The 25,405-nt window shown below is 34.3% G+C and overlaps 1 protein-coding gene across 3 annotated transcripts in view; it reads left to right on the forward strand.

The window, feature by feature from the left end:
• Positions 1-22,407, forward strand: part of XPO1 (exportin 1) — a 41,829-nt gene extending 19,422 nt beyond the window's left edge. For all 3 annotated transcript variants that reach the window (XM_082358016.1, XM_082358015.1, XM_082358017.1), the window contains 21 exons: positions 5,445-5,506; positions 5,735-5,779; positions 7,855-8,036; positions 9,040-9,088; positions 9,168-9,287; positions 10,437-10,565; positions 11,451-11,609; positions 12,901-13,098; positions 13,389-13,527; positions 13,732-13,913; positions 13,995-14,151; positions 14,256-14,419; positions 14,710-14,844; positions 15,180-15,363; positions 15,689-15,795; positions 18,029-18,223; positions 18,908-19,076; positions 19,752-19,886; positions 19,966-20,125; positions 20,213-20,309; positions 21,320-22,407. In XM_082358016.1, the coding sequence (XP_082214142.1) occupies positions 5,445-5,506; positions 5,735-5,779; positions 7,855-8,036; positions 9,040-9,088; positions 9,168-9,287; positions 10,437-10,565; positions 11,451-11,609; positions 12,901-13,098; positions 13,389-13,527; positions 13,732-13,913; positions 13,995-14,151; positions 14,256-14,419; positions 14,710-14,844; positions 15,180-15,363; positions 15,689-15,795; positions 18,029-18,223; positions 18,908-19,076; positions 19,752-19,886; positions 19,966-20,125; positions 20,213-20,309; positions 21,320-21,466 (2,915 nt within the window). In that variant the 3' untranslated portion in view covers positions 21,467-22,407. The remainder of the gene's footprint in view (positions 1-5,444; positions 5,507-5,734; positions 5,780-7,854; positions 8,037-9,039; positions 9,089-9,167; positions 9,288-10,436; positions 10,566-11,450; positions 11,610-12,900; positions 13,099-13,388; positions 13,528-13,731; positions 13,914-13,994; positions 14,152-14,255; positions 14,420-14,709; positions 14,845-15,179; positions 15,364-15,688; positions 15,796-18,028; positions 18,224-18,907; positions 19,077-19,751; positions 19,887-19,965; positions 20,126-20,212; positions 20,310-21,319) is intronic.
• Positions 22,408-25,405: the final 2,998 nt, after the last annotated feature.

The raw sequence follows: 25,405 nt of genomic DNA on the forward strand, positions 1-25,405 counted from the left end.
CTATGAATTTGCCTATATTAGGTAACTTATATGCGTACAATCGTACAGTATTTTGTGTCTGGTTTATTTCAGTAGCATATGTTGCCAGGGTTCATCCATGTTGCAGTATGTAACAATTTCATTCTGGATTGTTTCCAAATTTTGTCTATTGTAAATAGTGATGCTATGAACTTACTAAAATTTTAATTGCTGTATGTATTTTAGAGTTTAGTATCTGAGGCCGTAAGCCCTTTTAGAGTAATAAATAAAGAATAAAGATCCATTCCTCTTAAAACTACTAAACATATAGGCAATAAGTTATAGTCTAATTCTAGCCTATCTGTGGGAACCCTAGGTTAAGAACCCCTGCTTTTGAGGTTTTTTTAGCTGTTCATTTCTTGTTTTGCTGTTTATTCGCATGAGTATTTTATTGAGTGAGGAGTAGGAACATTATTCTGGATTCCTTTGGGCAATAAGGTAAAGAGGACAGATAGCTGTATTTTAGTGACTATCTTTCTGATGATCATTGGTGGTGGTTTAAATGGACAGATGTTTGTAATAACAGTATGACATGGGAAAAGAGCCTTTCTTGCCAACAGGCATGTGAAAAGATGCTCAGTATCACTAATTATTAGATAAATGAAAATCAAAGCTACAATGAGGTATTACTTCACACCAGTCAAAATGGCCATCATCAAAAAGTCTACAAATAATAAATGCTGGAGAGGGTGTGGAGAAAAAGGAACCCTCCTACACTGTTGGTGGGAATGTGAATTGGTAATCCACTATGGAGAAGAGTATGAAGGTTCCTAAAAAAACTAAAAATAGAGTTAACCATATGATCCAGCAATTCAACTCCTGGGCATATATCCAGAAAAGATGAAAACTCTAATTCAAAAAGATACATGAAGCCCAGTGATCATAGTAGCAGTATTTACAATAGCTAAGACATAGAAGCAACCTAAACACCGATCAACAGATGAATGGATGAAGAAGATGTGGAGGGTGGGTGTGGGTGTGTGTATACACACAATGCACATACACACACAATGAAATACATCACTCAGCCATAAAAAGAATGAAATAATGCCACTTGCAGCAACGTGGATGGACCTACAGATTATCATACTGAGTGAAGTCAGTCAGACAGAGAAGGACAAGTATCATGATATCACATGTGGAATCTTTAAAATTGATACAAATGAACATATTTTAAAAACAGAAATACTCAGACATAGAAAACAAGTTTATGGTTACCAAAGGGAGAAGGGGGGGAGGGAGGGATAAATTGGGAGTATGAGATTAACATACACTACTATATATATAAAATAAACAAGGACCTACTGTATAGCACATATATTGTGCTGTATTGAATATCAATGTCTCATAATAAGGTATCATGGAAAGAATCTGAAAAAGAATGTGTATATTATTTGTATATAACCGAATCACTTGCTGTACACCTGAAACTAACACATCATTGTAAAATATTTTAAAATGTGAAAGAAAAGTTTCGGTTATACATGGCTTTGATGGAAGGATGTGATTACAGAGTAAACAAATATTTAAAGTGAATTTGATCGGATAGTATTGCACAATGGTTGAGACTGGATTGAACTCAGTTTTGTCTGATTGTAGCTTTACTTTTGTAAGAGTGTATCAAGGCTTTCCATTTTCTGTGTTGTATGAAAATTAGCCACTATGAAAGCAAGAGATAGGAGTCTGCAACTTTTTTTTTTTTTTGGCTGCTTTGGGTCTTCGTTGCGGTGTGCGGGCTTCTCATTGCGGTGACTTCTCTTGTTGTGGAGCACGGGCTCTAGGTGCACGGGCTCCAGAGCGCAGGCTCAGCAGTTGTGGCGCACAGGCTTAGTTGCTCCGCGACATGTGGAGTCTTCCTGGACCAGGGATCGAACCCGTATTCCCTGCATTGGCAGGCGGACTCTCAACCACTGTGCCACCAGGGAAGCCCCACATACACTTTCTGAATAATTGGGAATAGTTAATTTCTGATTAGTATGGTTTTTATTGGATATGAAATCTTGTAAAGGTAGTTCTTGTTTTAAGAAATTTGTTTTACATAAATGTCACTTTTGCAACTGGCAGACGACTGATTCTTTTGGTACAAAGAATAAATAGACACTGGGATTGAAGTATTTTCTGTTAAATCTTAGAAGCTGAGCTTTCTCTGCTACTTGTAAACATTTGACTTTTCTCCCTTGATACGTGTGACACCTTTTTTTTTGGCTGTGCCGCGTGACTTGTGGAATCTTAGTTCCCTGACCAGGGATTGAACCCAGGCCACGCAGTGAAAGCCCGGAATCCTAACCACTAGGCCACCAGGGAACTCCCACCATTTCTTTTTTAAAGGTTCAGTTCGCAATTGTAAAATTGTTCTTAATTGAACTGCTTTTATTTTTTTAATTCTGGGTAAACCATGGGAAGGAATTTGGGGAAAGGAGTTATGGTACTTAATCAGATAAGCTACATAGCAGTAGGAGATTCTAAACAGACACTTGTGTGCAGCAGTACTTGATCAAAAAGGTGTTGTTTACGTATAGTTTCAATGCTTTGGATGGATGTAAGTACTGATCATTATAGAGTGACGTTAAATTAAGAGACTTTAAAGTCTTTTTAAAGTCTCAGAGACTTTATTGTCTGTGAGATCCTTGTAGTTTTTTGGGTTTTTTAAACTACTTATTTCACATTTTTCCTGCTTTCATCTTTTACTCTTTGCTCCATCTACAGGTGAATTTCAGAAGCCTCTATAAAAAAGGGAGAGAAGGTATTTAATTGATTTAATTGATAACAGAAGAGTGAAGGATCAGTTTGATCCTGTTTTCTTATTCTCGGAGGCTGAGAAAAGCCTCAAGACTCATACACGTTTCAACCAGAGGCAGGAATTGTAGTTCTACTCTTGTTCCTTATGACAGATTTAGAAGAAAACTACTGAATCTCTTATTATTTGGTATTGTCAGTCATTTAATCTAAGAGAGTAGGCTGTATTTTTGGTTTTGTTTAAACCACGTTTTTGCCTATATTAGAGGTTTCAGAGGGGTGCTTTTTTATTTGTTTATAATGGCCCTTTTCCTTAATTTTTTTTGAATTTTATTCTGTTTATTTTTTTATACAGCAGGTTCTTATTAGTTATCTATTTTACCCCAATCTCCCAATTCATCTCACCCCCCCGGCCACTTTCCCCCCTTGGTTCCTTAAGTTTTTAGGGGCCCTAATGACAGTAATTCATCTGTAAAGAACAGGAGGGTCAACAATATCAGAATTGTTTTGATTTGATCTAGTGGATATTAAGGACATGAGATTGTTGTGTGGGTTAACCTAACTAAATGGTATGATTTAGCACTCATTTTAAAATAAAACTTGTTCCTCTTGTCGGTTTGTTTGTTTTAATCACCTTATTGAATCTAGATCTGATTTTATTTTGTGTGTCCACAAAGCCTCTTGTTTTTTTTAAAATAATTTTAGACAATAGAAACACTGACCCAAAAAGTACAGAATGTACTTACACCTCTTAGTTTATCCTTTTAACAACTTAGACAACCATAATAAAATTACCACAACCAAACATTTAACATTGGTTCAGTACTATTAACTGAATTATGGACCTTAATTCAAATTTCACAAGTTTTCTCTCTTGTCCTTTTCCTAGTCTACAATTTATTTAGTTGTGTCTCTAGTCTCCTTAATCTGTGACAGTTCTTAATTTCTGCTTGATATGTCTTTGACACTGAGGAGTTTTGGTAAGTTATTTTGTAGTGTATTTGAATTTAGGTTTGTCTGTTGTTTTCTCATGATTAGACTGGGGTTCAATATTTTGGGGCAAGAATACCACACAGGTGGTGTGTCCTCAGTCCACCAAACCAGGGGTACATGATGTCAATATGTTTAATTATTCATTTATTATTAATCTTTATCAGTTATGTTGGTGCCCACTAGTTTTCTGTTTACAGGATTACTGTCTTCCACTTTGAAAGTGAAAAATATCTTGGGAAGATAATTTGACAGTATGCAGATAATGCATTTCTCCTGAAAGTGTTGCCCATTTGTTTTAGCATTCATTCATTGGTGGATCTTGTCTGCAACAATTAGTACTGTTGTCTTTGCCTAATGTAGAAATTTTTAAAATGTCGATAACATAGTTTTCAGTAGATTGTATGTGTTTGTATATAACAGTTAAATTTTTGGCACCTGGCAGGCAGGTTTTTTAAATGATTCTTATATTGTGAACATTTTTAATACTTAACATTACATTTCAGTTGATGAATAACCCTTACTTTGTGGCTTTATTGTACTTATGAAATTTTTCTGCAATTAGGAAATTATTAATGTTTTTTGAAGGTTGTTTTAGCTCATGAAGATTACTATATAAAGGTAGTTTTACAATCAAATAAGCACTTTGTTGCCTTCAAGTTGACTAAATTTCTGGCTAACTCCTTATCGGTAAATTTCTTAGCATATTCCTTCTCAGTGGATATTGAGTCCAGTGTTGTAGATTTGTTAGATGAGACTTGGTACACACAGTTTAACAAAACCTTTATCTGTATTTTTGAAGTTCAGATAGCTTTGAAAATTCAAAAATCTTCATAAGTCATTTGGTGGCAAAACCTAAATTATTAAACAGATGTAAGAGTAGTCTTTATTCTTTGTAGTGGGAAAAAATAATTTGTTGGATTAGGGAATCTGTTTCAGACCCTTTGGGTATGTTAATGTAAGTGTACCACATTACTTTAAATTTTGAGGGGAGCTGTAGTAGATGCCAAGTAAATTCTGAATGATGCAAATTAAAATCAAAGGCATGAAGTCAACTGTTGAAAGAATAAAAGGCATGAAATCTTAACTGTTGAAGAACAGATTATACTATTAAGGTACCCTTAAGTAAAGAATACTACAAATAAAAACTTCCTCCTTAACTCTATTTTTTTCTACATTGTAGGACAAACAAGTTAAAATTACTTATAGGATTAGCTTAATGCTGTAATTAAAATAAATCTGAAAAGGATTAACATCTGACCCTGATTTATAAATATTTACATAAACTTATTTATAGTGCTCACAAAGTTATGTCATCAAGGTTTTTGTAGTTTTAACCCACAAAAATAATGTGTTTATTTAGATGAACAATACCTTAGTCCTTTATGGGGTTTTTTGTTTTGTTTCGTTTTTAATTTAAAAATCACAGCTTGGTATACTTGACTGTCTAACATTAAAGAATATCTTAGAATACAGTAGTTCGTAATTGTTAAACCAATATTTTGTAAAGTTTAACAAAAACTAAAAATTTAAAGGAGTAGTACACTAAACTAATTGGCATTTTTCAAAAATGCCATAATTGGCGATGGGATTCAGGTGTATCATCTGACTTTACTGTGCCCTCCCCCACCCCTAGTTTTTTTGGTTCCTGAAGATTTATTAGCATGCTATGAAAGTGTTGAATAATTTTTTTTTAATAGGGATAAAAAAATATGTTGTTGGCCTCATTATCAAGACGTCATCTGACCCAACTTGTGTAGAGGTAAGAGCTTTTTTGCAGATTATTGTGAGAGTATAAAATCATTTAAATATTGGGTCTTCAACTTAAACCCACTTCTGTCACAGACATACAGACACATATATGCACAATCATTTACAGTAGATCTGCAGTCATTTTTTTTTCTCTCTATGGGGGTGTGGGTTGCCTACATTTGTTATTTATGTATCTATTTTAAGTCCTCGTTTAATCTAAACTTTTTTCTTTTCTTAGAAGGAAAAGGTATATATCGGGAAATTAAATATGATTCTTGTTCAGGTAAGTTTTTAGTTGACACACTGTTTCCCTGAGAAGGATTAATTGCTTCAGTTCAGGCTGAGTGGTGGAACAAAATAGTCTAACCTGCTTTTATCGAATAACTAAACTAACATCTTGCAGAGTAGTGATAGTAATCTTCACAGTAATTACAATAGTTAGCCTGCCGTCTAGCATTTAAAATTGTTAATATGCTTTGGTAGGAAACATCAAATACGGTACTGTAAAACCTTCACTTCTTTGGCTCCAATATGGATTGAACTGATTAAAAAATTTCTCATCTAATGCAAATGAAAACTACAATGAGGTATCAGCTCACACTGGTCAGAATGGCCATTATCAAAAAAATCTAGAAACAATAAATGCTGGAAAAGGTGTGGTGAAAAGGGAACCCTCCTGCACTGTTGGTGGGAATGTAAATTGTTACAACCACTATAGAAAACAGTATGGAGGGTCCTTAAAAAACTAAAAATAGAACTACCATATGACCCAGTAGTCCCACTACTGGGCATATACCCTGCAAAAACCATAATTCAAAGAGACATGTACCACAGTGTTCATTGCAGCACTGTTTACAATAGCCAGGACGTGGAACCAACCTAAATGTCCATCAACAGATGAATGGATAAAGAAGATGTGGCACATATATACAATGGAACATTACTCAGCCATAAAAAGAAACGAAATTCAGTTATTTGCAGTGAGGTGGCTGGACCTAGAGTCTGTCGTACTTAAGTCAGAAAGAGAAAGACAAATACCGTATGCTAATGAATATATGGAATCTTAAAAAAAAAATGGTACTGATTAACCTAGTTGCAGGGCAGGAATAAAGATGTAGACATAGGGAATGGACTTGACAAAAGGTGGGAGGGGGAAGCTGGGGTGAAGTGAGAGTAGCATCGACATATATACACTACCGAATGTAAAATAGTTAGCTAGTGGGAAGCAGCAGCATAGCATAGGGAGATCAGCTCGGTGCTTTGCAGTGACCTAGAGGGGTGGGATGGGGGGAGGCTCAAGAGGGAGGGGATATGGGGACATATGTATACATATGGCCGATTCACTTTGCTGTACAACAGAAACTAACACAATAAATAGTTACTCCAATAAAGATCTATTAAAATAAAAAAAATTTTTTCTCATCTGTCTCATACTGTGCATGTTTCCTTTCCATGTCCACTATCTCAGTCTTATTAATTCATTGAAAAAATTGCCTTTGAATTCAAGCATCCCTTTAATTGATCTCTATACTTAGCCTGTTTTTTAATCTTTCTATATGTGTAACTTTAGAAATTTTAAGTTTACCTACCTTTTATAATATGTCCAAAAAATTTCTTGAGAACATTAATTAGTATGTGAGGGAAAAAACAGGTTTTTTTAAATTTAATAAGTTATAGAAACATTGGGTTTTCCTAAACACTTGGATTTTCACTAAGTTAAACTGGCTTTTATTGAGGACTTTTTGTTGTTAACGTATCTCTGAATGGGAAGAGGGAGGAGTCCAAAGAGGTTAAGTTGCTTACCTCTTACTTAACAGGTGCTATTACAGAATATTGTTGGGAAATCCCTAGCATACAGAATCAACAGTACAGACCTTAAAATTGAATACAGTCCATTAGGCTTTTGGTCAAAGATGATTCTGTCCCCAAATGTAATGCTTCTTTTCTTCCAAATTTGTATCTCCAAACCCTACCTATATTTCAAGGCCCAGATTCCAGCCAAAGAAAATATCTTTCCCTGCCCATCACCTTTTTATCATTTAGAGTTAGATCTTACAGTCTCTTAGGATAATTTGCACATATCTGGCAAATATTGATATGCATACACATTAGAGCTAGATTAGATGAATCAGGTTAATTGAGAGGAGGAACAGGGCACTTGAGACGCAGAACTTTGTGTTGTAGTTTCTACTCAGTACATTCTGTAGAGAGCAACACATTTCCTGTCTTAATAAAGGGGAAGAAAATGAAAGGTGGTTGATATTTGCTCCTGCTTTTGGTATCACACAATTTCTATGAAGTTTGTTTTCTTTACCATTGACAAGTGAAATGAAATTAACATTTCCTATCTTATTTTAGATACTGAAACAAGAATGGCCAAAACATTGGCCAACTTTTATCAGTGACATTGTTGGAGCAAGTAGGACCAGTGAAAGTCTCTGTCAGAATAATATGGTGATTCTGAAACTCTTGAGTGAAGAAGTATTTGATTTCTCTAGTGGACAGATAACCCAAGTGAAAGCTAAGCATTTAAAAGACAGGCAAGTAATTGTTTTGGACATTTTAAGTAATTTCTCTAGCAATTTCAAGGAATTTGGAGGTAGATTGTAAATTTTTAAGGAACTATGATTATTAAAAGTTAACACACTTAATTCTTTTTGACTACAAATTTAAATAGTGCTAAAGTGGCCTAATATTCTAAATAATGGAGGCTTGAAAAATATGTATGACATTATAGCAAAATTAACTTCATGCATGTCATGTGGAAGGAATATAGGTTAAGAATTCCCAAAAAACTCTTTGGAATCTGTTTTATATGATGTCTAGTTAATCATAGGTCCAAGGATATGACTTGTGTCCAAATGTCTACTTTATTCTTAATGTTCCTACAGTTTCCGTATAGTTAACACCAGGAACATGCCAGATTTTATTTTCTTCAACATAGTAATAAAAATGTGTTTAGTCATTAGGGAACAGAAATAGAAATGTTTTACCTTTATGTATTCAGACTAGCTTCAGAATTTAGGATTTTTTCTCTGGTTTGGTGTATAAGCACATTTTAGGTTTGGGGATATATCAAACACTTCTCTCATTTTGGAGAGTTCTGTTTTGACTGTCTTGATTTAAAAGACTAGATTGAGGGACTTCCGTGGCTGTCTATTGGTTAAGACACCGCGCTTCCACTGCAGGGGGCGTGGGTTCGATACCTGGTTGGGGAACTAAGATCCCACATGCCATGCGGTGTGGCCGAATTTTAAAAAATAAATAAAAGATGAGATTGATTGAAATTATTCAAGTAGAGTAAGGATGACATGAAAACCAAACCTTCAAGAATGAAATTAAGTGCTATTTATAGGTGAGTTTTAAGAGTGATATTTACACATAGTTTTAATAGCTTTGTAACTTTCGATGAAGTTATATCTGTGTTTATAAATAGAAGTAACTCAAGTTTTCAATGGCTGCTGAAATGTTGTTAGTATGTAAATAATGACAGTATTCATTTCTATGTGTGTTCTGAACTGATCAATTTTTTTTTTTTTTTAGCATGTGCAATGAATTCTCACAAATTTTTCAGCTTTGTCAGTTTGTGATGGTAAGTGCTTTTAATTTCATTTTTAAAAATAATTAATTATATAGGAAGATGATAATTTACAATCATGTTTTTGTTGTAGGAAAATTCCCAAAATGCTCCACTTGTACATGCAACTTTGGAAACGTTGCTCAGATTTCTTAACTGGATTCCACTTGGATATATTTTTGAGACCAAGTTAATCAGCACATTAATTTATAAGGTATAGTGAATACATTTCAGTTATATTTATCACTGGATAGTGGTGTGTATTTTCTTAATTTGTAATGCTCTTTTGAATATTAAAACCATTCCACATTCACAGCCATAATCAACCTTGTTTCTGAGATGAGGAAATTGCTCAGAAGAACTTTTCTGTAGTTTCAGCTACTAATTCTTAAAAACAGTGTCAGAATTTTATGATTCTGCCACTCATACCAGGCAATCTCCCAAATTCTATGTGAACAACTAATAATGAATTTGGTTTCCTTTTAGTTACAGTAGCATGTAATACCTATGTAAAGTCTTATAATTGTTCATCCAGAGATAGTTACCAATTGGTTATATTTCCAGATGTTTTCTAATCAGATATAATGAGTAAATTATGTATTTAATCAAGACCTTATAAAAGCATACTATTATAACTTACGTTTGGGGCTTTGTAGTTGAGGGCTTGATATGGTCATATTCTAATCTGAATTTACTGTGTTAGAGCCACCATTTTATCCATAGACAGTTTATTTTAAATTGTTTGCCATTGTCAACAGTAGTGCAGGAAATATTGGACATTTATGCACTTGTCCAAATATTTACTTGGTATAAATTTTAATACGTGTAAGTATTGGATCAATAGGTATGTCCATTTTTAAGGCTTCTGATGCTTACCAAATTTCCATCCCCTAATGGGAGGCTATTTTTATACCTTCTCAATAGTTAAATATGAAAGAGCCAGTTTTTCCACACCTTATTAATCCTAGGTACATTGTCCATCTCTTAAAATCCTAAACAATTATAATCTTTTTAGATTATACAGAAAACATGATGTCTTTAAAAGTCATGTAATAGATTGTGGGGAAAGTTTCTAAGCAACTTTGTGTTTTCCAAGTGTCTGAGGACACATCAGAAGAAAACACAGTATTCTCCTAAAGCATTTACTGTCTATTGGATGGATAACAAAATTTCCTTAAAATACATGTGCCAAAAAACCCTATCACCACCTATTTGCCTGATAGTTTTCATCTGTGTTCCTGATTTCTAAATCCTTTATTATTTTTTTAATTGTTAATTTTAAGTAAAGTGCTTCAGGCCATTTAACTTTATGCTTCCTTCCCCCCCACCCCCCACCCCACCCACTTTTTTTAAATTAAAATAGTTCCTGAATGTTCCAATGTTTCGAAATGTCTCTCTGAAGTGCCTCACTGAGATCGCTGGTGTGAGTGTAAGCCAGTATGAGGAACAATTTGTAACGCTATTTACGCTGACAATGATGCAGCTAAAACAGGTAATAACAACACCCTTAAAAACTGACTAAACAATTTTAGTGCCTTAGAAAAAGTTGGGTTTGAGTTGAACCATTTCAGCACAGCTTACCATAAATAGATCAGCTGTAATGTGATTGTACATTTATTATATAAAATGAAGGGTAAGCTAGAAATTTTTATGAACATTTTGAAAATTCCTTGAAGTAAATGTTCTGGGAGTGTCATGGTAATTTATTTCTACAGAATTTAGAGGCTTGGTAACCTGGGGTTTAATATCAGTTCTGCCTTTGACCTTTCATCTCTTAAATGAAGGGATTAGCCAAGTGTTAGTTTGACTAGGTGTATATGAAATTATCTAGAAGGTTAATCATAAAACTACATTACTATATATGTTCGCGATCTGAATCAACTATTTTTACATTTTTAATAACACTAGGTGGGAAAACTCTGATGTAGGGAATATTTCAAAGCATAATCTTTGAGGAAATTTTACTACTTGCAACTTTTAAAAAAATCAAAAGCTAGGACAGAATGTTACAAAAATGGATATAATAGACCAAGGCATTCTAGGGAAGAATAAGCTGTTTAACTCCATGTGGTTTTTTTGTTGTTTTTTTTTTAAAAATTTATTTATTTGGTTGCACCGGGTCTTAGTTGCGGCAGGCGGGCTCCTTAGTTGTGGCATGTGAACTCTTTATTGTGGCATACATGTCTAGTTCCCTGACCAGGGATCAAACCCGGGCCCCCCGCATTGGAAACTTGGAGTCTTATCCGCTGCGCCACCAGGGAAGTCCCACTCCGTATTTTTTAAAATTAGTAAAAGGGTGGTGGAAATTTAGAACTTAAATGTGATATCTTTGTTGTTTTTAAAATGAAGGGGTTATGATCCATATTTAAACTTTCAGATGCTTCCTTTAAATACCAATATTCGACTTGCATACTCGAATGGAAAGGATGATGAACAGAACTTTATTCAAAATCTCAGTTTGTTTCTCTGCACCTTTCTTAAAGAACATGGTCAACTTATAGAAAAAAGATTAAATCTCAGGGAAACACTCATGGAGGTAGGCTTTGTGGAGCCTTTGGCTTCTGAAATTAATAATAAAAACTTAAAGTACACCTTTGTTCTAAAAATTCCTATACCTTTTAACATATCTTCTTACCTGTTACTTGTCTGTGCAATATAAATATATGTTGTCAATTCTGAATTATAGTTGTTAAAAGCCAAGTGTCACGATTTTTGTGTTCTACTCAATACCAGATCAATACTTTATAATGAAAATTAAATTCCTAAAGCGTGTGCAGATTTGTCATTTCTAAGATGAAAAGTCTAAAGACCTTATTTTAAAATTGAGATGTAATTCACATAACATAAAACTATCCATTGTAAATTGTTTGATTCAGTGGCATTTAGTACATTCACAGTGTTGTCAACCATTTACCTATTCCAAAACATTTTCATCACCCACAAAGGATGATGTACCCATTGAAACAGTCACTCCCTCAATCCGCTCTACCCTCCAGTCCCTAGCAACCAGTAATTTGCTTTACATCTCAATGGATTTAACTATTCTGAACCTTTCATATAAATGGAATCATAACATACTGATTTTTGTCATTGGTTTCTTTCAGTTAGCATGTTACCATGTTACAGCATGTATCAGTACTTAATCCCTTTCATGGCTGAATAATACTCCTTTGTATGGATATACATTGAGTTTTGTGTCCGTTCATCTGTTGAACATTTGGATTATTATTATTATTTTTTTAATGATTCAGATTTTTCTTTTTAATTTATTTATTTATTTTTGTTTGTGGTGGGTCTTCATTGCTGCACGTGGGCTTTTCTCTAGTTGCGGCGAGTGGGGGCCACTGTTCATTGCGGTGTGCAGGCCTCTCACCGCGGTGGCCTCTCTCGTTGCAGAGCACGGGCTCCAGCCACGCAGGCTTCAGTAGTTGTGGCTCACGGGCTTTGTTGCTCCGCGGCATGTGGGATCCTCCCAGACCAGGGCTCGAACCCATGTACCCCGCATTGGCAGGCAGACTCTCAACCACTGCGCTGCCAGGGAAGCCCCATTTGGATTATTTCTACCTTTTTGCTATTACCAAATGTCTTTTAATGTCCATACCTTTTTACAATCACGTAAGTTTCTTGACGCGTCCTAGGACATGTCAGAAGAAAGCACAATTGTTCCTAGAGAATTTCTGTTGTCTGTTTGATGAATAATGAAATGTCAGAGTTGTATAGAATGCAACATGAGTTTTTATTTCCCATCAACGTAGCAAATGGAAAGCAGTTTGAGGTTGGTTAGTAACGTCTAAGGATTGTTTTAATAGTTTTGGTCTCCTGTGTAGGCCCTTCATTATATGTTGTTGGTATCCGAAGTAGAGGAAACTGAAATCTTTAAGATTTGTCTTGAGTACTGGAATCACCTGGCAGCTGAACTCTATAGAGAGAGCCCATTCTCAACATCTGCCTCTCCATTGCTATCTGGAAGTCAACATTTTGATGTTCCTCCCAGGAGGCAGCTGTATTTGCCTGTGTTGTCCAAGGTAACAATAGTGGGTGGTTGAGTGTGCTTCCTGTGATTTGGGGGACCAAATGCAAATACTGGCTTTTATTTTTTGGCTAAATCTATCCAAGCACCACTTGTGAGTTTCTTAGGAATGCAAATGAGATGCAAGAAAGTTAACAATTGATTTTTATCCATGTTACTTATTCTTTTATATTGTGGGAATAATTTTGTTTGGTATGTTGGTATTAAGTGGGAGTGGGGGTTACATTTGATGTGACTGATTTCAAAGATCTGACAGATTTGTTTCTCTTGTTTATTGTTGAATAGGTCCGTTTACTGATGGTTAGTCGAATGGCTAAACCAGAGGAAGTATTAGTTGTAGAAAATGATCAGGGAGAAGTTGTAAGAGAATTCATGAAGGATACAGATTCCATAAATTTGTATAAGAATATGAGAGAAACATTAGGTAAGTTAATAAATACTGTTAATTTAATCTTTATCTTTGTAATTCAGTTTAGGGTGGAAATACTTTTTTAGGAAATGTGGCATGCTTAGGTTCTCAATCTGTTAATAGCCATCCTTATTAATGTACTGTTAGTCTTAGTAAAAATCTTTTTGCTCATTAAGTTTTGCATTTTGAAACATTTGGAATTTTTTTCCTTCCTTGTAGTTTATCTTACTCATCTGGATTATGTAGATACAGAAAGAATAATGACTGAGAAGCTTCACAATCAAGTGAATGGTACGGAGTGGTCATGGAAAAATTTGAATACATTGTGTTGGGCGATTGGCTCCATTAGTGGAGCAATGCATGAAGAGGATGAAAAACGATTTCTTGTTACTGTTATAAAGGTATGTAAGAGATAGGTATGAACTGGAACTTCAGCTAAGTGTATTTTATTACAAATGACTGAAATTTGTCTTATTTTACAGGATCTACTAGGATTATGTGAACAGAAAAGAGGCAAAGATAATAAAGCTATTATTGCATCAAATATCATGTACATAGTAGGTCAATATCCACGATTTTTAAGAGCTCACTGGAAATTCTTGAAGACTGTAGTTAACAAGCTCTTTGAATTCATGCATGGTAAATCCTATTTGCTTAATATATTTTATTTAGTTACTTTTGCTGAATAAAAAATGGAAAATTTTTCTAGAAAATTTTTTTGATAATTGTTTTTGTTTTGTTAGAGACCCATGATGGAGTCCAGGACATGGCTTGTGATACTTTCATTAAAATAGCTCAAAAGTGCCGCAGGCATTTTGTTCAGGTTCAAGTTGGAGAAGTAATGCCATTTATTGATGAGATTTTGAACAACATTAACACTATAATTTGTGATCTTCAGCCTCAACAGGTATGTGGATCAGCAAGCATATTTTTCTTAGAAAGTAACTACTGTTTTAATGAGAATTTATTAATGGGAATAGAAAGAAAGCCACTCTTGAATTCAGTTCAAGTGTTTCTGTGGTTAGGTTTTTATAGTGAGGCAGAAATTCAACCAAAAGTTTGTTAGGCTGTTTTCCTACTTAATATAAATTATTTCTGACACTTTAACAAAATTAGTTTAAGTGTATATGTGGATTGTTTGTGTGTGGTTTTCCTTATTATGATGCATGCAAGTAAATTGTCTGCCTTTTAACATAGGTCCATACATTTTATGAAGCTGTGGGGTACATGATTGGTGCACAAACAGACCAAACAGTACAAGAACATTTGATAGAAAAATACATGCTACTTCCTAATCAGGTTTGGGATAGCATAATCCAGCAAGCAACCAAAGTAAGTTTTATTACTTTTTGTAAAAGTTCTAATGGAAATTGAGAAAATTACATTTACAGAAGTAGTAAATTTAGTACCTTTGACATGTATATCTGATCCATAAGTGCTTCTATGTGTACTTTTGCACATTGAAAAAATTTTAATATTTTTATTCTGTTTTGATGGAAAATTGGGAATATTTTGCTCTATTTTTAGTAATGAAGACTTTTACATTAGTTTCACCGTTTAACATTATAAATGTGATGGTGCTTTGGAGTAATGTGGGTAATGTTTTTTGCTTTAGCTACAAGAATAATTCTCATATGTTAAATGGAGTTGTTTTTTGTCCTTCGCAGAATGTGGATATACTTAAAGATCCTGAAACAGTCAAGCAACTTGGTAGCATATTGAAAACAAATGTGAGAGCCTGCAAAGCGGTTGGACACCCGTTTGTGATTCAGCTTGGGAGAATTTATTTAGATATGCTTAATGTATACAAGTGCCTCAGTGAAAATATTTCTGCAGCTATTCAAGCTAATGGTAAGCGATTCTGAATTCTTATGGAATGATGTATTAATAAGTCAGTTCTGCATTCACTGCCTTGGCATAAGCATTCAGCACTTCTCACAGATTTAAATTAATCCGTCCCATGTTTCAGGCAATCCTAGACAATTTTTTTAACCACTCACATGCCCCTTTCCCCTATAAAATTAGTCTTAGTTTATTTTCCCAGGAAATTCATCTGTGTACTCTTGTCTTTAAGTTTTCTAATGGTAAATGGGAACTAATAGTGTCTGAAGTACATGTAACTGCCAGTGTAGAATTTTAGTTGTTAAGTTGGATTCCACCTGATTGTATTTTTTAGGTGAGATGGTTACAAAGCAACCATTGATTAGAAGTATGCGAACAGTAAAAAGGGAAACTTTAAAGTTAATATCTGGTTGGGTGAGCCGGTCCAATGATCCGCAGATGGTAAGTGAGATGTGCTTTTTGTTTTTAAAGTTGATGCTGCATTCTCTGGAATGTGCATATATTCTGTATGCGTTTAGCTCTTTTAAAGGTAATTAGATGTTTACATCTGGCATTATTTTATAACATTCTATTTAGTGGAGTCCTTAAGTACATTAAAATAATAAGATATATACCATCTTCGAAAGAAATTGCTGTTAGTGGTGGGGGCGTTGGTGATGTAACAAGATAGCTGAGATGATTGGGTCGTTTTTATTTTTCCATGGATAGAGTTCAGATGAAATTTTTGTTTTCCTCATGGCTTTGAGAGCAATTTGCAAAGCTGTCATTAGTTTGCCTCTTCAGTGGTGGGGGGAGTAAGCACTTTCCTAGTTGAAGGTTTAGTCTCTTTTGCTCTCTTATTCCTGTTAGTCTTAAATGGTTTTCAGAAACTAAACCAGCTCCATATGCCTCAACTTGGGGAAAATGAGATTTATGTTTAGTTATTGTATACCTTTCATTTTCTTGATCCTGGAAACATTACCAAAAATCCTATCCTGTTTATCACTATTGTGTGGAAGTAGCACTGACAACTGTGCTACTTACTTTCATAATTTTGAACTTTCAATATTGTTCCTATTGATATGGAAATTTTTTTCAGGAAATTCTCAAGGTATCAAGCTTAAATACCGAAAGGTTTTAAACATGTATTATGTATGAGATCAGAACTGTATTTAAAATTGGAAAGTAAAAAGTAGGATGAATTGAAGGAATTGAGAAGTTCATAATTTACAACAACTTAGGCAATAATTTCAGGAGTATCAGTGGTAATAAGAAGAAGGGTCTCATTATGTTTTACAACTAAGGTTTATGTTGAGGTTTGGGGCTGTGAATTCAAAGATAGTCAAACACTTCAGATCCAGTATATAGGAAAATAAATTATTTCAGTGTTAAGAGTAGAAATGTGAGGGTGGGGGAGGAAAAAATAAATGAGTCATGGGTATGAAATGTATAATGTGGGGAATATAGTCAATAACTCATATCTTTTTATGGTGACAGATCATAACTAGACTTAATGTGGTGATCATTTTGAAATGTATAAAAATACCAAATCACTCACTATGCTGTGTAGCAGGAAGTAACATCGTGTTGTAGATCAACAAACATACAACGAACTCATAGAAAAAGATACCAGATTTGTGTTTACCAGAGGTGGGGGAATGAGGGGAGGGGAAATTGGATGAAGGCAGTCAAAATATATAACGTTCAGTTTTAACATAAATAAGTACTAAGGATGTAATGTACAAGCATGATAAATACAATTAACACTGCTGTATGTTATATAAGAAAGTTTGTTAAGAGTAAATCCTAAACGTTTTCATCACAGTTTTTTTTTTCTATTTGTATCTATATGATGATGTTCACTAAACTTATTTTATAATCATTTCATGTATGTAAGTAAACTTAGCACTATACATTAATCATGTCTCAATAAAACTTGAAGGAAGAAAAAGAAGTGAGACTCAGTTCTAGTTAAGAGAAACCAAGTAGGTAAAAGGAAAAATAATTTTGTGTTTATCCTTCAAATCTTAACTAGTTTTGTATGGTGGGACGCTACTAACTAGTAATCTTCAGGTAAATGAAACATGGTTATATTTATTGTGTACATCTTAATGGAGAACCTATTAAAAGCATAGAAGTTACGCCTTACTAAGACTGTATTTATTGAGAATCTTGGAAACCCTCACACACAGTCTTTCTGGCATAGTCCAGTTCCTTTTTTGAGAGTAAGTGATGGTTATTATTTCTGATTATTAAAATATCAACTAACATTCATTAAATTAAAAAAAATCATTGAGTGGGTGTCTACTTTTGGTTAGATATGAGTACCTTGGTACAGTATTGGTGAGGAGGACTCTACTTTGAGGTTACCCATCGCATACACACAGTATTCCTAGAATCCTGGTCCTGCCACAATACTTAGAGCATCAGGCCCCAGTTTTCTTTAGTAATTACAGATTTAAACTATGCAATGTCCATGGCCCTTCTCAGCCTATTGTGATTTCTCGCTTTCTCTTGGTTAAGTTTTAATATACAAAAATTTTTAAAGCACAGGAGTTTCCAGTTTTCAGCAGATGATCAACCTAGATTAAATCTTACAGATGACATTGACCTAGCTGCTTAATAAGAGTTAGCAAGTGCCTACATTAAAATTGAAAAGTTGTGGATTTTTTGTTTTTTTGTTTTTTTTAAACAGGTAGCTGAAAATTTTGTTCCTCCTCTGTTGGATGCAGTTCTCATTGATTATCAGAGAAATGTCCCAGCTGCTAGAGAACCAGAAGTGCTTAGTACTATGGCTATTATTGTCAACAAGTTAGGAGGACATATAACAGCTGAAATACCTCAAATATTTGATGCTGTTTTTGAATGCACATTGAATATGATAAATAAGGTATGTGATTTGCATTTCAGTTACATAACGGGAGGTTCTGCAGTATGTCCTTATCACTTTTAAAAGCATAAATGATGGCTGTCTGTGAGTACAGCATAAACTTTAGGCTCTGATATTAAATATTTGAACTTCTAGATAAGAAAAATACTTGGTTTTTAAATTTACAAAAGTAAATTTGATAGATTGTTTATTCAAATAGCAGCTAGCATTTATTGAAAACTTGCTGCATTTTAGTCACTGGCTTTTTAAAGTGTAGTCTGTGCTTATAAGGAATGGGAAAATGTATTAATCAAAAAGAAAAAAATGTACATTTAAGTGTACACATTTACACAGTAGATAACAATTTTTCTAATCTGTATTAGTGATCTCAAAGTCACTTAAAAGTGGTAATAACAGCCTCAGAGTTAATAGAAAATATGACGGTCTTTATGTGGGTTTTGTTGAGTTCTCTTTATAATAAGGTGAACTTGTATTCCTTCACTTTGGTAATTCATTTGTCTAATAAATAGTAATTTTGTCTTCCCTGGCAGGTGAATTCTGTTATCTTTTGAGTTTGACTTTCACATCTTACGGGGTCCACTAACAACGCCAAACATTTATACTGAATTAGGGCTTGCTTTCCCCCTTCCATTTAACATAATTCAGGCATTGAAACTTTATTTTGTTCCCACTATTTGTTTTTAGGACTTTGAGGAATATCCTGAGCACAGAACGAACTTTTTCTTACTACTTCAGGCTGTCAATTCTCATTGTTTCCCAGCATTCCTGGCTATTCCACCTGCACAGTTTAAACTTGTTTTGGATTCCATCATTTGGGCTTTCAAACATACTATGAGGAATGTAGCAGATACAGGTAAATACATAGAAACGATGTTCTTTATTCATTTGCCTACCAACCCCACAGTCCGTGTACAGACACTTACAGGTAGGTGTATAGTGGTAGACAAGTAGGTATCACTTCACTTGTCATGGTTTTGTTTGAATGCATCAATTGCATAGATAGGTCTGAGTAAGTCCTATAAACAGTTTAATCAGATCCAGAGTGAGTTCATAGGCAGAATTGAGTTACGGGGAGATGGGCATAAGATTCAAGGCAGGGAGACCATCACTCACCCGTATCCTCACCAGTGTTTCCTTTTCCCCATATGCTTTTCCTCTGTGGCACCGAGGGTCAACTAAGGATAAAACAAAAAGACTTTATAGTTGGAGGGTTTGTTTTCCTTTTAAATAGTAACTGTTTTATGTAATAGAAGAATCTACTCAGTTGCACTGCTTTTGGAGTGGATGTAGAGAGAATCAACTAAACCTTCAGAAATACTGGAAAGGTGGTAATGGTTAGATTATAGCCTGTAAGTTAGCAGACATTGATTCCAGTTTAACTCCATTACTGAGTCAAGATAATTTAGGCAAATAATTGTCATTAGCAAAAGAAGAGGGGCGAATGGACTTTGAATGAATTGTTTAATAGCTGAAACACTATCATGAATGTCAGTATGTAATAACGTTGTTGGCATTATATGTATTTTAGGCTTACAGATACTTTTTACACTCTTACAAAATGTTGCACAAGAAGAAGCTGCAGCTCAGAGTTTCTATCAAACTTATTTTTGTGATATTCTTCAGCATATCTTTTCTGTCGTGACAGACACCTCACATACTGCTGGTAAGAATTTAAAGCCATAAAAATATGTGTTCCGGTTGCTATTACATCTTGGAGTTAATGATGTCCTTCTTATCAACAGGTTTGACAATGCATGCATCTATCCTTGCATATATGTTTAATTTGGTTGAAGAAGGAAAAATAAGTACACCATTAAATCCTGGAAATCCGGTTAACAACCAAATGTTTATTCAGGAATATGTGGCTAATCTTCTTAAGTCTGCATTCCCTCATCTTCAGGAGTAAGTATAAATAGACTTTTTAATAAACTTAAATTTTTAAGTTTTTTTTTTAAAGCAATTAATTAATCATTGTGTTTTGACTTGCAGTGCTCAAGTAAAGCTCTTTGTGACAGGACTTTTCAGCTTAAATCAGGATATTCCTGCATTCAAGGAGCATCTTAGGGATTTCCTGGTACAGATAAAGGTATGTATTTTATTTGCAGTTGCAGAAGTATTGACTAAATACTGATTGAATTCTTGCATCCAGAATTGACCACTTTTTGTAATGCAAAATGAGTGGGTTTTAAAATATGTGTAGTCTTACTCTTTTGAGACTGATTACAGAAAGAAACACTTTCAAAGTGAAGGCCAGGAAGAGGAGATAGGTTTGAAATGTTCGGGGGAACTTTTTAATATAATTCATTTCAGAATATCTATTGCAACATTGTGATTGAATCCCATAGGTATTTTTAAAGGAGTGGAATGGGTGAAAGAAACACATTGGTAGTTCCTTTTGGGATTTTCCATTTTGTTAGTAAGGAATTCATTTTAGGGGGGAACATGATAATTAGCAGATAACCAGCCTATTTTTACTGTTGTTACAATGCTCCATTTACTTATGGGAAGAGGGATTTTTCTTGTATCATCATGCTTTAAAGAAATACAAAAAGTACCATAAAACTCATGAGTAGTTGATGAGTTATCTATGTCTGTTAAAGAATTGGTCACATAAGATATTTAGGGTTTTTTCCCTCCAAAATACAAAGGTTTTGTTGTTGGGTTTTGTTTTTTGTTTGTTTGTTTTTTTACTGTAAATATAAAATTAGTAAAAAAACAAACAAACTAATTCATAAAGTAGAGAGTGTATAAAGGATGAAAATTGTCTGAAACACAGCTGTGAGGACAATTATAGTTAAACTTGCTCATTAGTCTTTCTTGGTATCATTGCTTATGGAGTATATTTTGTATATGGCATTATACTATCCCTCTTTTGAAATCTTTTTTCCCCCCAACTAACACCTTTGGTTTTTAATTCAATTGTGTAGAATTATAAAAATAATATACCATAATTTAAACTCAATAATTGATGGATAAATTATATTGCTTGTGTAAACTGGGAGGTGCTTATCTACACTTTTTTTTCCCAAAGGCAAGTCATTTTCCGAATTGAGGTTTACTAAAGTATGTTGACATTTCAACTATCTGTTTCCACAGGAGTTTGCAGGTGAAGATACATCGGATCTCTTTTTGGAAGAAAGAGAAACAGCCCTTCGACAGGCTCAGGAAGAGAAACATAAACTTCAGATGTCTGTCCCTGGCATCCTTAATCCACATGAAATTCCAGAAGAAATGTGTGATTAAAGTCAGAAGTCATGCTGGGTTTTTTTTTTTTTTTTTCTTTTTCTGTTTCTTTTTTTTTTTTTTTTTTTTTTTCCTCTGCAACTCTTGTTAGCAGATGAAAACAGCATCTGGATATTTGTCGACCAAAATGATGCCAATTTGTAAATTAAAATGTCACCTAGTGGCCCTTTTTCTTATGTGTTTTTTGTATAAGAAATTTTCTGTGAAATATCCTTCCATTGTTTAAGCTTTTGTTTGGTCATCTTTATTTAGTTTGCATGAAGTTGGAAATTAAGGCATTTTTTAAAATTTTACTTCATGCCCATTTTGTGGCTGGGATGGGGGGAGGAGGCAAATTCAATTTGAACATATACTTGTAAATTCTAATGCAAAATTATACAGTTTTTCCTGTAAACAATACCAATTTTTAATTAGGGAGCATTTTCTTTCTAGCCTGTATTTCAGTCTAGAAGAAAAGATAATGAGTAAGACAAATTGCGTTGTTAAAAGGATTATTATAGTGCTGCATTGTCTGAAATTAGCACCTCTTGGACTGAATTGTTTGTCTAGGCTACATGTATTACAAGTCTGTTTGGCAAGTTTGCAGCAGGATCATGTGCATATCATCCCATTGTAAAGCGACTTCAAAAAATATGGGAACACAGTTAGTTATTTTTACACAGTTCTTTTTGTTTGTGTGTGTGTGTGCTGTCGCTTGTCGACAACAGCTTTTTGTTTTCCTCAATGAGGAGTGTTGCTCATTTGTGAGCCTTCATTAACTCGAAGTGAAATGGTTAAAAATATTTATCCTGTTAGAATAGGCTGCATCTTTTTAACAACTCATTAAAAAACAAAACAAAACTCTGGCTTTTGAGATGACTTATACTAATTTACATTGTTTACCAAGCTGTAGTGCTTTAAGAACACTACTTAAAAAGCAAAATAAACTTGGTTTACATTTATTTTCCCTTTATTGGCTCAAACTTATTCCTATATTAATGAAAGTAGTTATTTGTGTTTAGGTATTAGGTAACATTTTTAAATGAAGTTTGAAACCTGTTGACTACTAAATATTATTTCTAAGGTTATTAAGTAAAGGCAGCACTTGTATAAAATGAACATGCTCCTGAGATACCTTCTGTTCCCAAGAAACAAGTCCTTCCTGTGACAGCTTGGTGCACATTTTACCTTTATTTGCGGTTAAAAAGCATCTTCTTTATTCTGGTTAGGAGCTAGGGGTAACAAAGCTTAAAATTAGCCTTAATGAGAACCAAGGGGCAAAAAGCTACTGCACATATTCTTGATTAATTGCACTCTTGTAAAACAACCCTTGTAAGTAGTCCCTTTAAGAAAGGTGGGCGGAGAGGAAAAAATGTGTAGAGTGCCTACGAAATATGAAAAGGGAGTAGAAAAAGGAAACCAACTTGGGTAAAGCTGTTTCCAGAGGATTAAATTAGCCTTCTATAAACCTAGACTAAAACCTAAGCATCTGAAGTGCCTCACGTTCGTGGAGAATCAGCAACTTGGTATAATTGCTGTACTCCTAACTTTATAGGTCTTTGGCAAAAACTAGCATCATTTTAGTAGAATGTAATCATACATAAAATAGTCATATTTTAGAACAGATGGTAAGATTTTTAAATGTGTTCAAAGAGGAATATTGAAGGACTTTGTTTAAAACTTCAACTTTGTTAAAAGCTTGATTTGATCACTGGTATTTGCCTAAAAAGAGGTTTTCTTGGATCAGTCAAGACTTCAAGTCCAAATCGTTTGCTGTATTTGAAATCAGCTGTAAGTTCATGTTTGTTTTAGAACAGCTGTCACCATTTCCATCAGTGGTCACATGTAATTTTCTTACCCTATAGCCCCATTGCCTGCCTTGATATGTTCTGGATGTTTAAGAAACCAAGCTTTGACCAAAATGAGACTATGATAGCTATAGCAAATTAAATCTAGGGTGGGCATTTTTTGCTTAATTGAAAGTTAATCATATCAGGCCAGCCTCAAGGTATTTGACAGCAAAGCACACTGATAAACTGGCCATTCGAGACGTTTGGTTTAGTGCTGTTTAACTCTTGGAACAAGGCAATGTCTCAGTTACAAATTGTGAAAGAGAACTAGAATTGTCTCATAAGTGGGTCTGAATCCTGGTCTAGGCACCCATTAGAATCTTGGTCAAGTCATTTGAACTTTGAAGATGGGATCACAAAGCTAATTCCTGAGTCAGTTGTGAGGATATCTCAACCAACAGTAGGATGCATTTTTTTCTTCACATTTTAGCATGTCTGGAAATCAGGGTGTATTTTATAAACAATGGCACCTGAAAATTACAGTGGCGAGGCAATACCACTGACATTTCCCTGCTTGTCCCTGTGTGAACTTAGTTATAATGGTTTGTAAGCATTTATTTAATTGCTATTTAAAAGTGTGTTACAAAGGATTGCTCAGCAACAAAATAAAATGTTAACTTATATGCAAAATGGCAGAGGCAGCAGGACATAAACTAGATAATAAAGGGAGGAAATACTCATTGTTGGAAGGATAGTCACACTTCCATATTTTCTTGCAAAGTGGCAACCAGGTTTTTTGGGGGACCTAAGCAGGGGAGCTGCCCATAAGTTATAATGCAAAGAATTGTCCACCAAATGCCAAGCAGTGCAGTTTTATTCATAAGAAACATTGAAATTTCAAAAAGGCTGCTGTAAGCAGTTCATGTATTTTGTAGTAAGGACTATCACATTGTCACAGTTGAAATTGTTTTCTTGTTCTCAATGGTACATAAAATTAATGGTACATCTTGCAACTGATATCTTAGAATTGAAATAAAGCAGAAAGTAAAACAAGTGTGAGTTCAGTCTTCACAGGCTGTCAACTCCACATTGAGTCAAATCTATGAAAGACTGACTCGGGTGCAGAAGTTTCATGATTTGATGCCAACAGATGCAAGGATGGAGTTGGAAAAAAATACAGTGTTAGAATACTGAGAAATTAATTGGTCTGATTTGCTGGTGTATGTATTGGATTTTCCTCCCAGAAGGTTTCCAGCAGAATTCAGTCTGTAACGTGTGAAGACTTAGGTCTATGGAAAAGAGGTTCAAGAAGTTCTAAGTCACGTAGTCAACCAATTCTGGTGTTGTGATGAGAAGCTCAAGAACAAAATGGATTATTAAGTTACATAAAAGTATATTAATAAGTAGTACTTTGGTACTTAAGTACTGTTGTAAAGTTAACATAAGTACTGTTGTAGAGTTTCTTACTGCTTTTTGTGCTTTTCATCTCTGATACATTCTGGGTAAACTTAAAAAATTAACTGTAATTCCATAATATATGTAGTCCATGTTTAGATTTCCCCAGCAGTTCCTAAGAATTGTCTTTCATAGCTTATGTTTTTCCAAATAGGTATCCAATTCAGGTTCATGCTTTTTATATTTGTAGTTTTTAATTTCAATGATCGTTGTTTACTTGAAAAATATTTGGTTACTATGCGAACCTGTTTTTTTAAATATCTTCTCTTTTTTCATGTTTATCTAAGCATAGTTTATATTCTATATTGTCTGTTGTCCCGATTGACAAAAGCCCTCCTCCGTACCCTACCCCCTTGCCTTTAGAGTCCACTTAACAATTTTATTTACAATTTTATTCTAGATGCCCTAGGGAGTAAAGTCTTACTAGCTTGCAAAGTGGTTATATATTTAAGAATATTTTTATAAATGAACATTTTAAGGTTTTTTTTGCTCATGTAACAAGAAAGGTAGTAACAGTGACTTATTATAGTTTATTTTGTTGTGCTTATATCAGTGACATCCAGAGAACCAATACAGAACTTGGGAAGTGCTGCTTTATGATATAAGGTTCTGGCGATTTAGGAATTTTTTTCTATCCCCAGCACTTGGATTATACCCCAAGGTCAAATATGGCTGTGGGAATTTCAGCTATTATACCTGCATTCTAGGCAGCAGG

Source organism: Balaenoptera borealis (assembly GCF_965194805.1).
Source record: "Balaenoptera borealis genome assembly, chromosome: 15".
In the NCBI taxonomy this organism is placed as follows: Eukaryota; Metazoa; Chordata; class Mammalia; order Artiodactyla; family Balaenopteridae; genus Balaenoptera; species Balaenoptera borealis.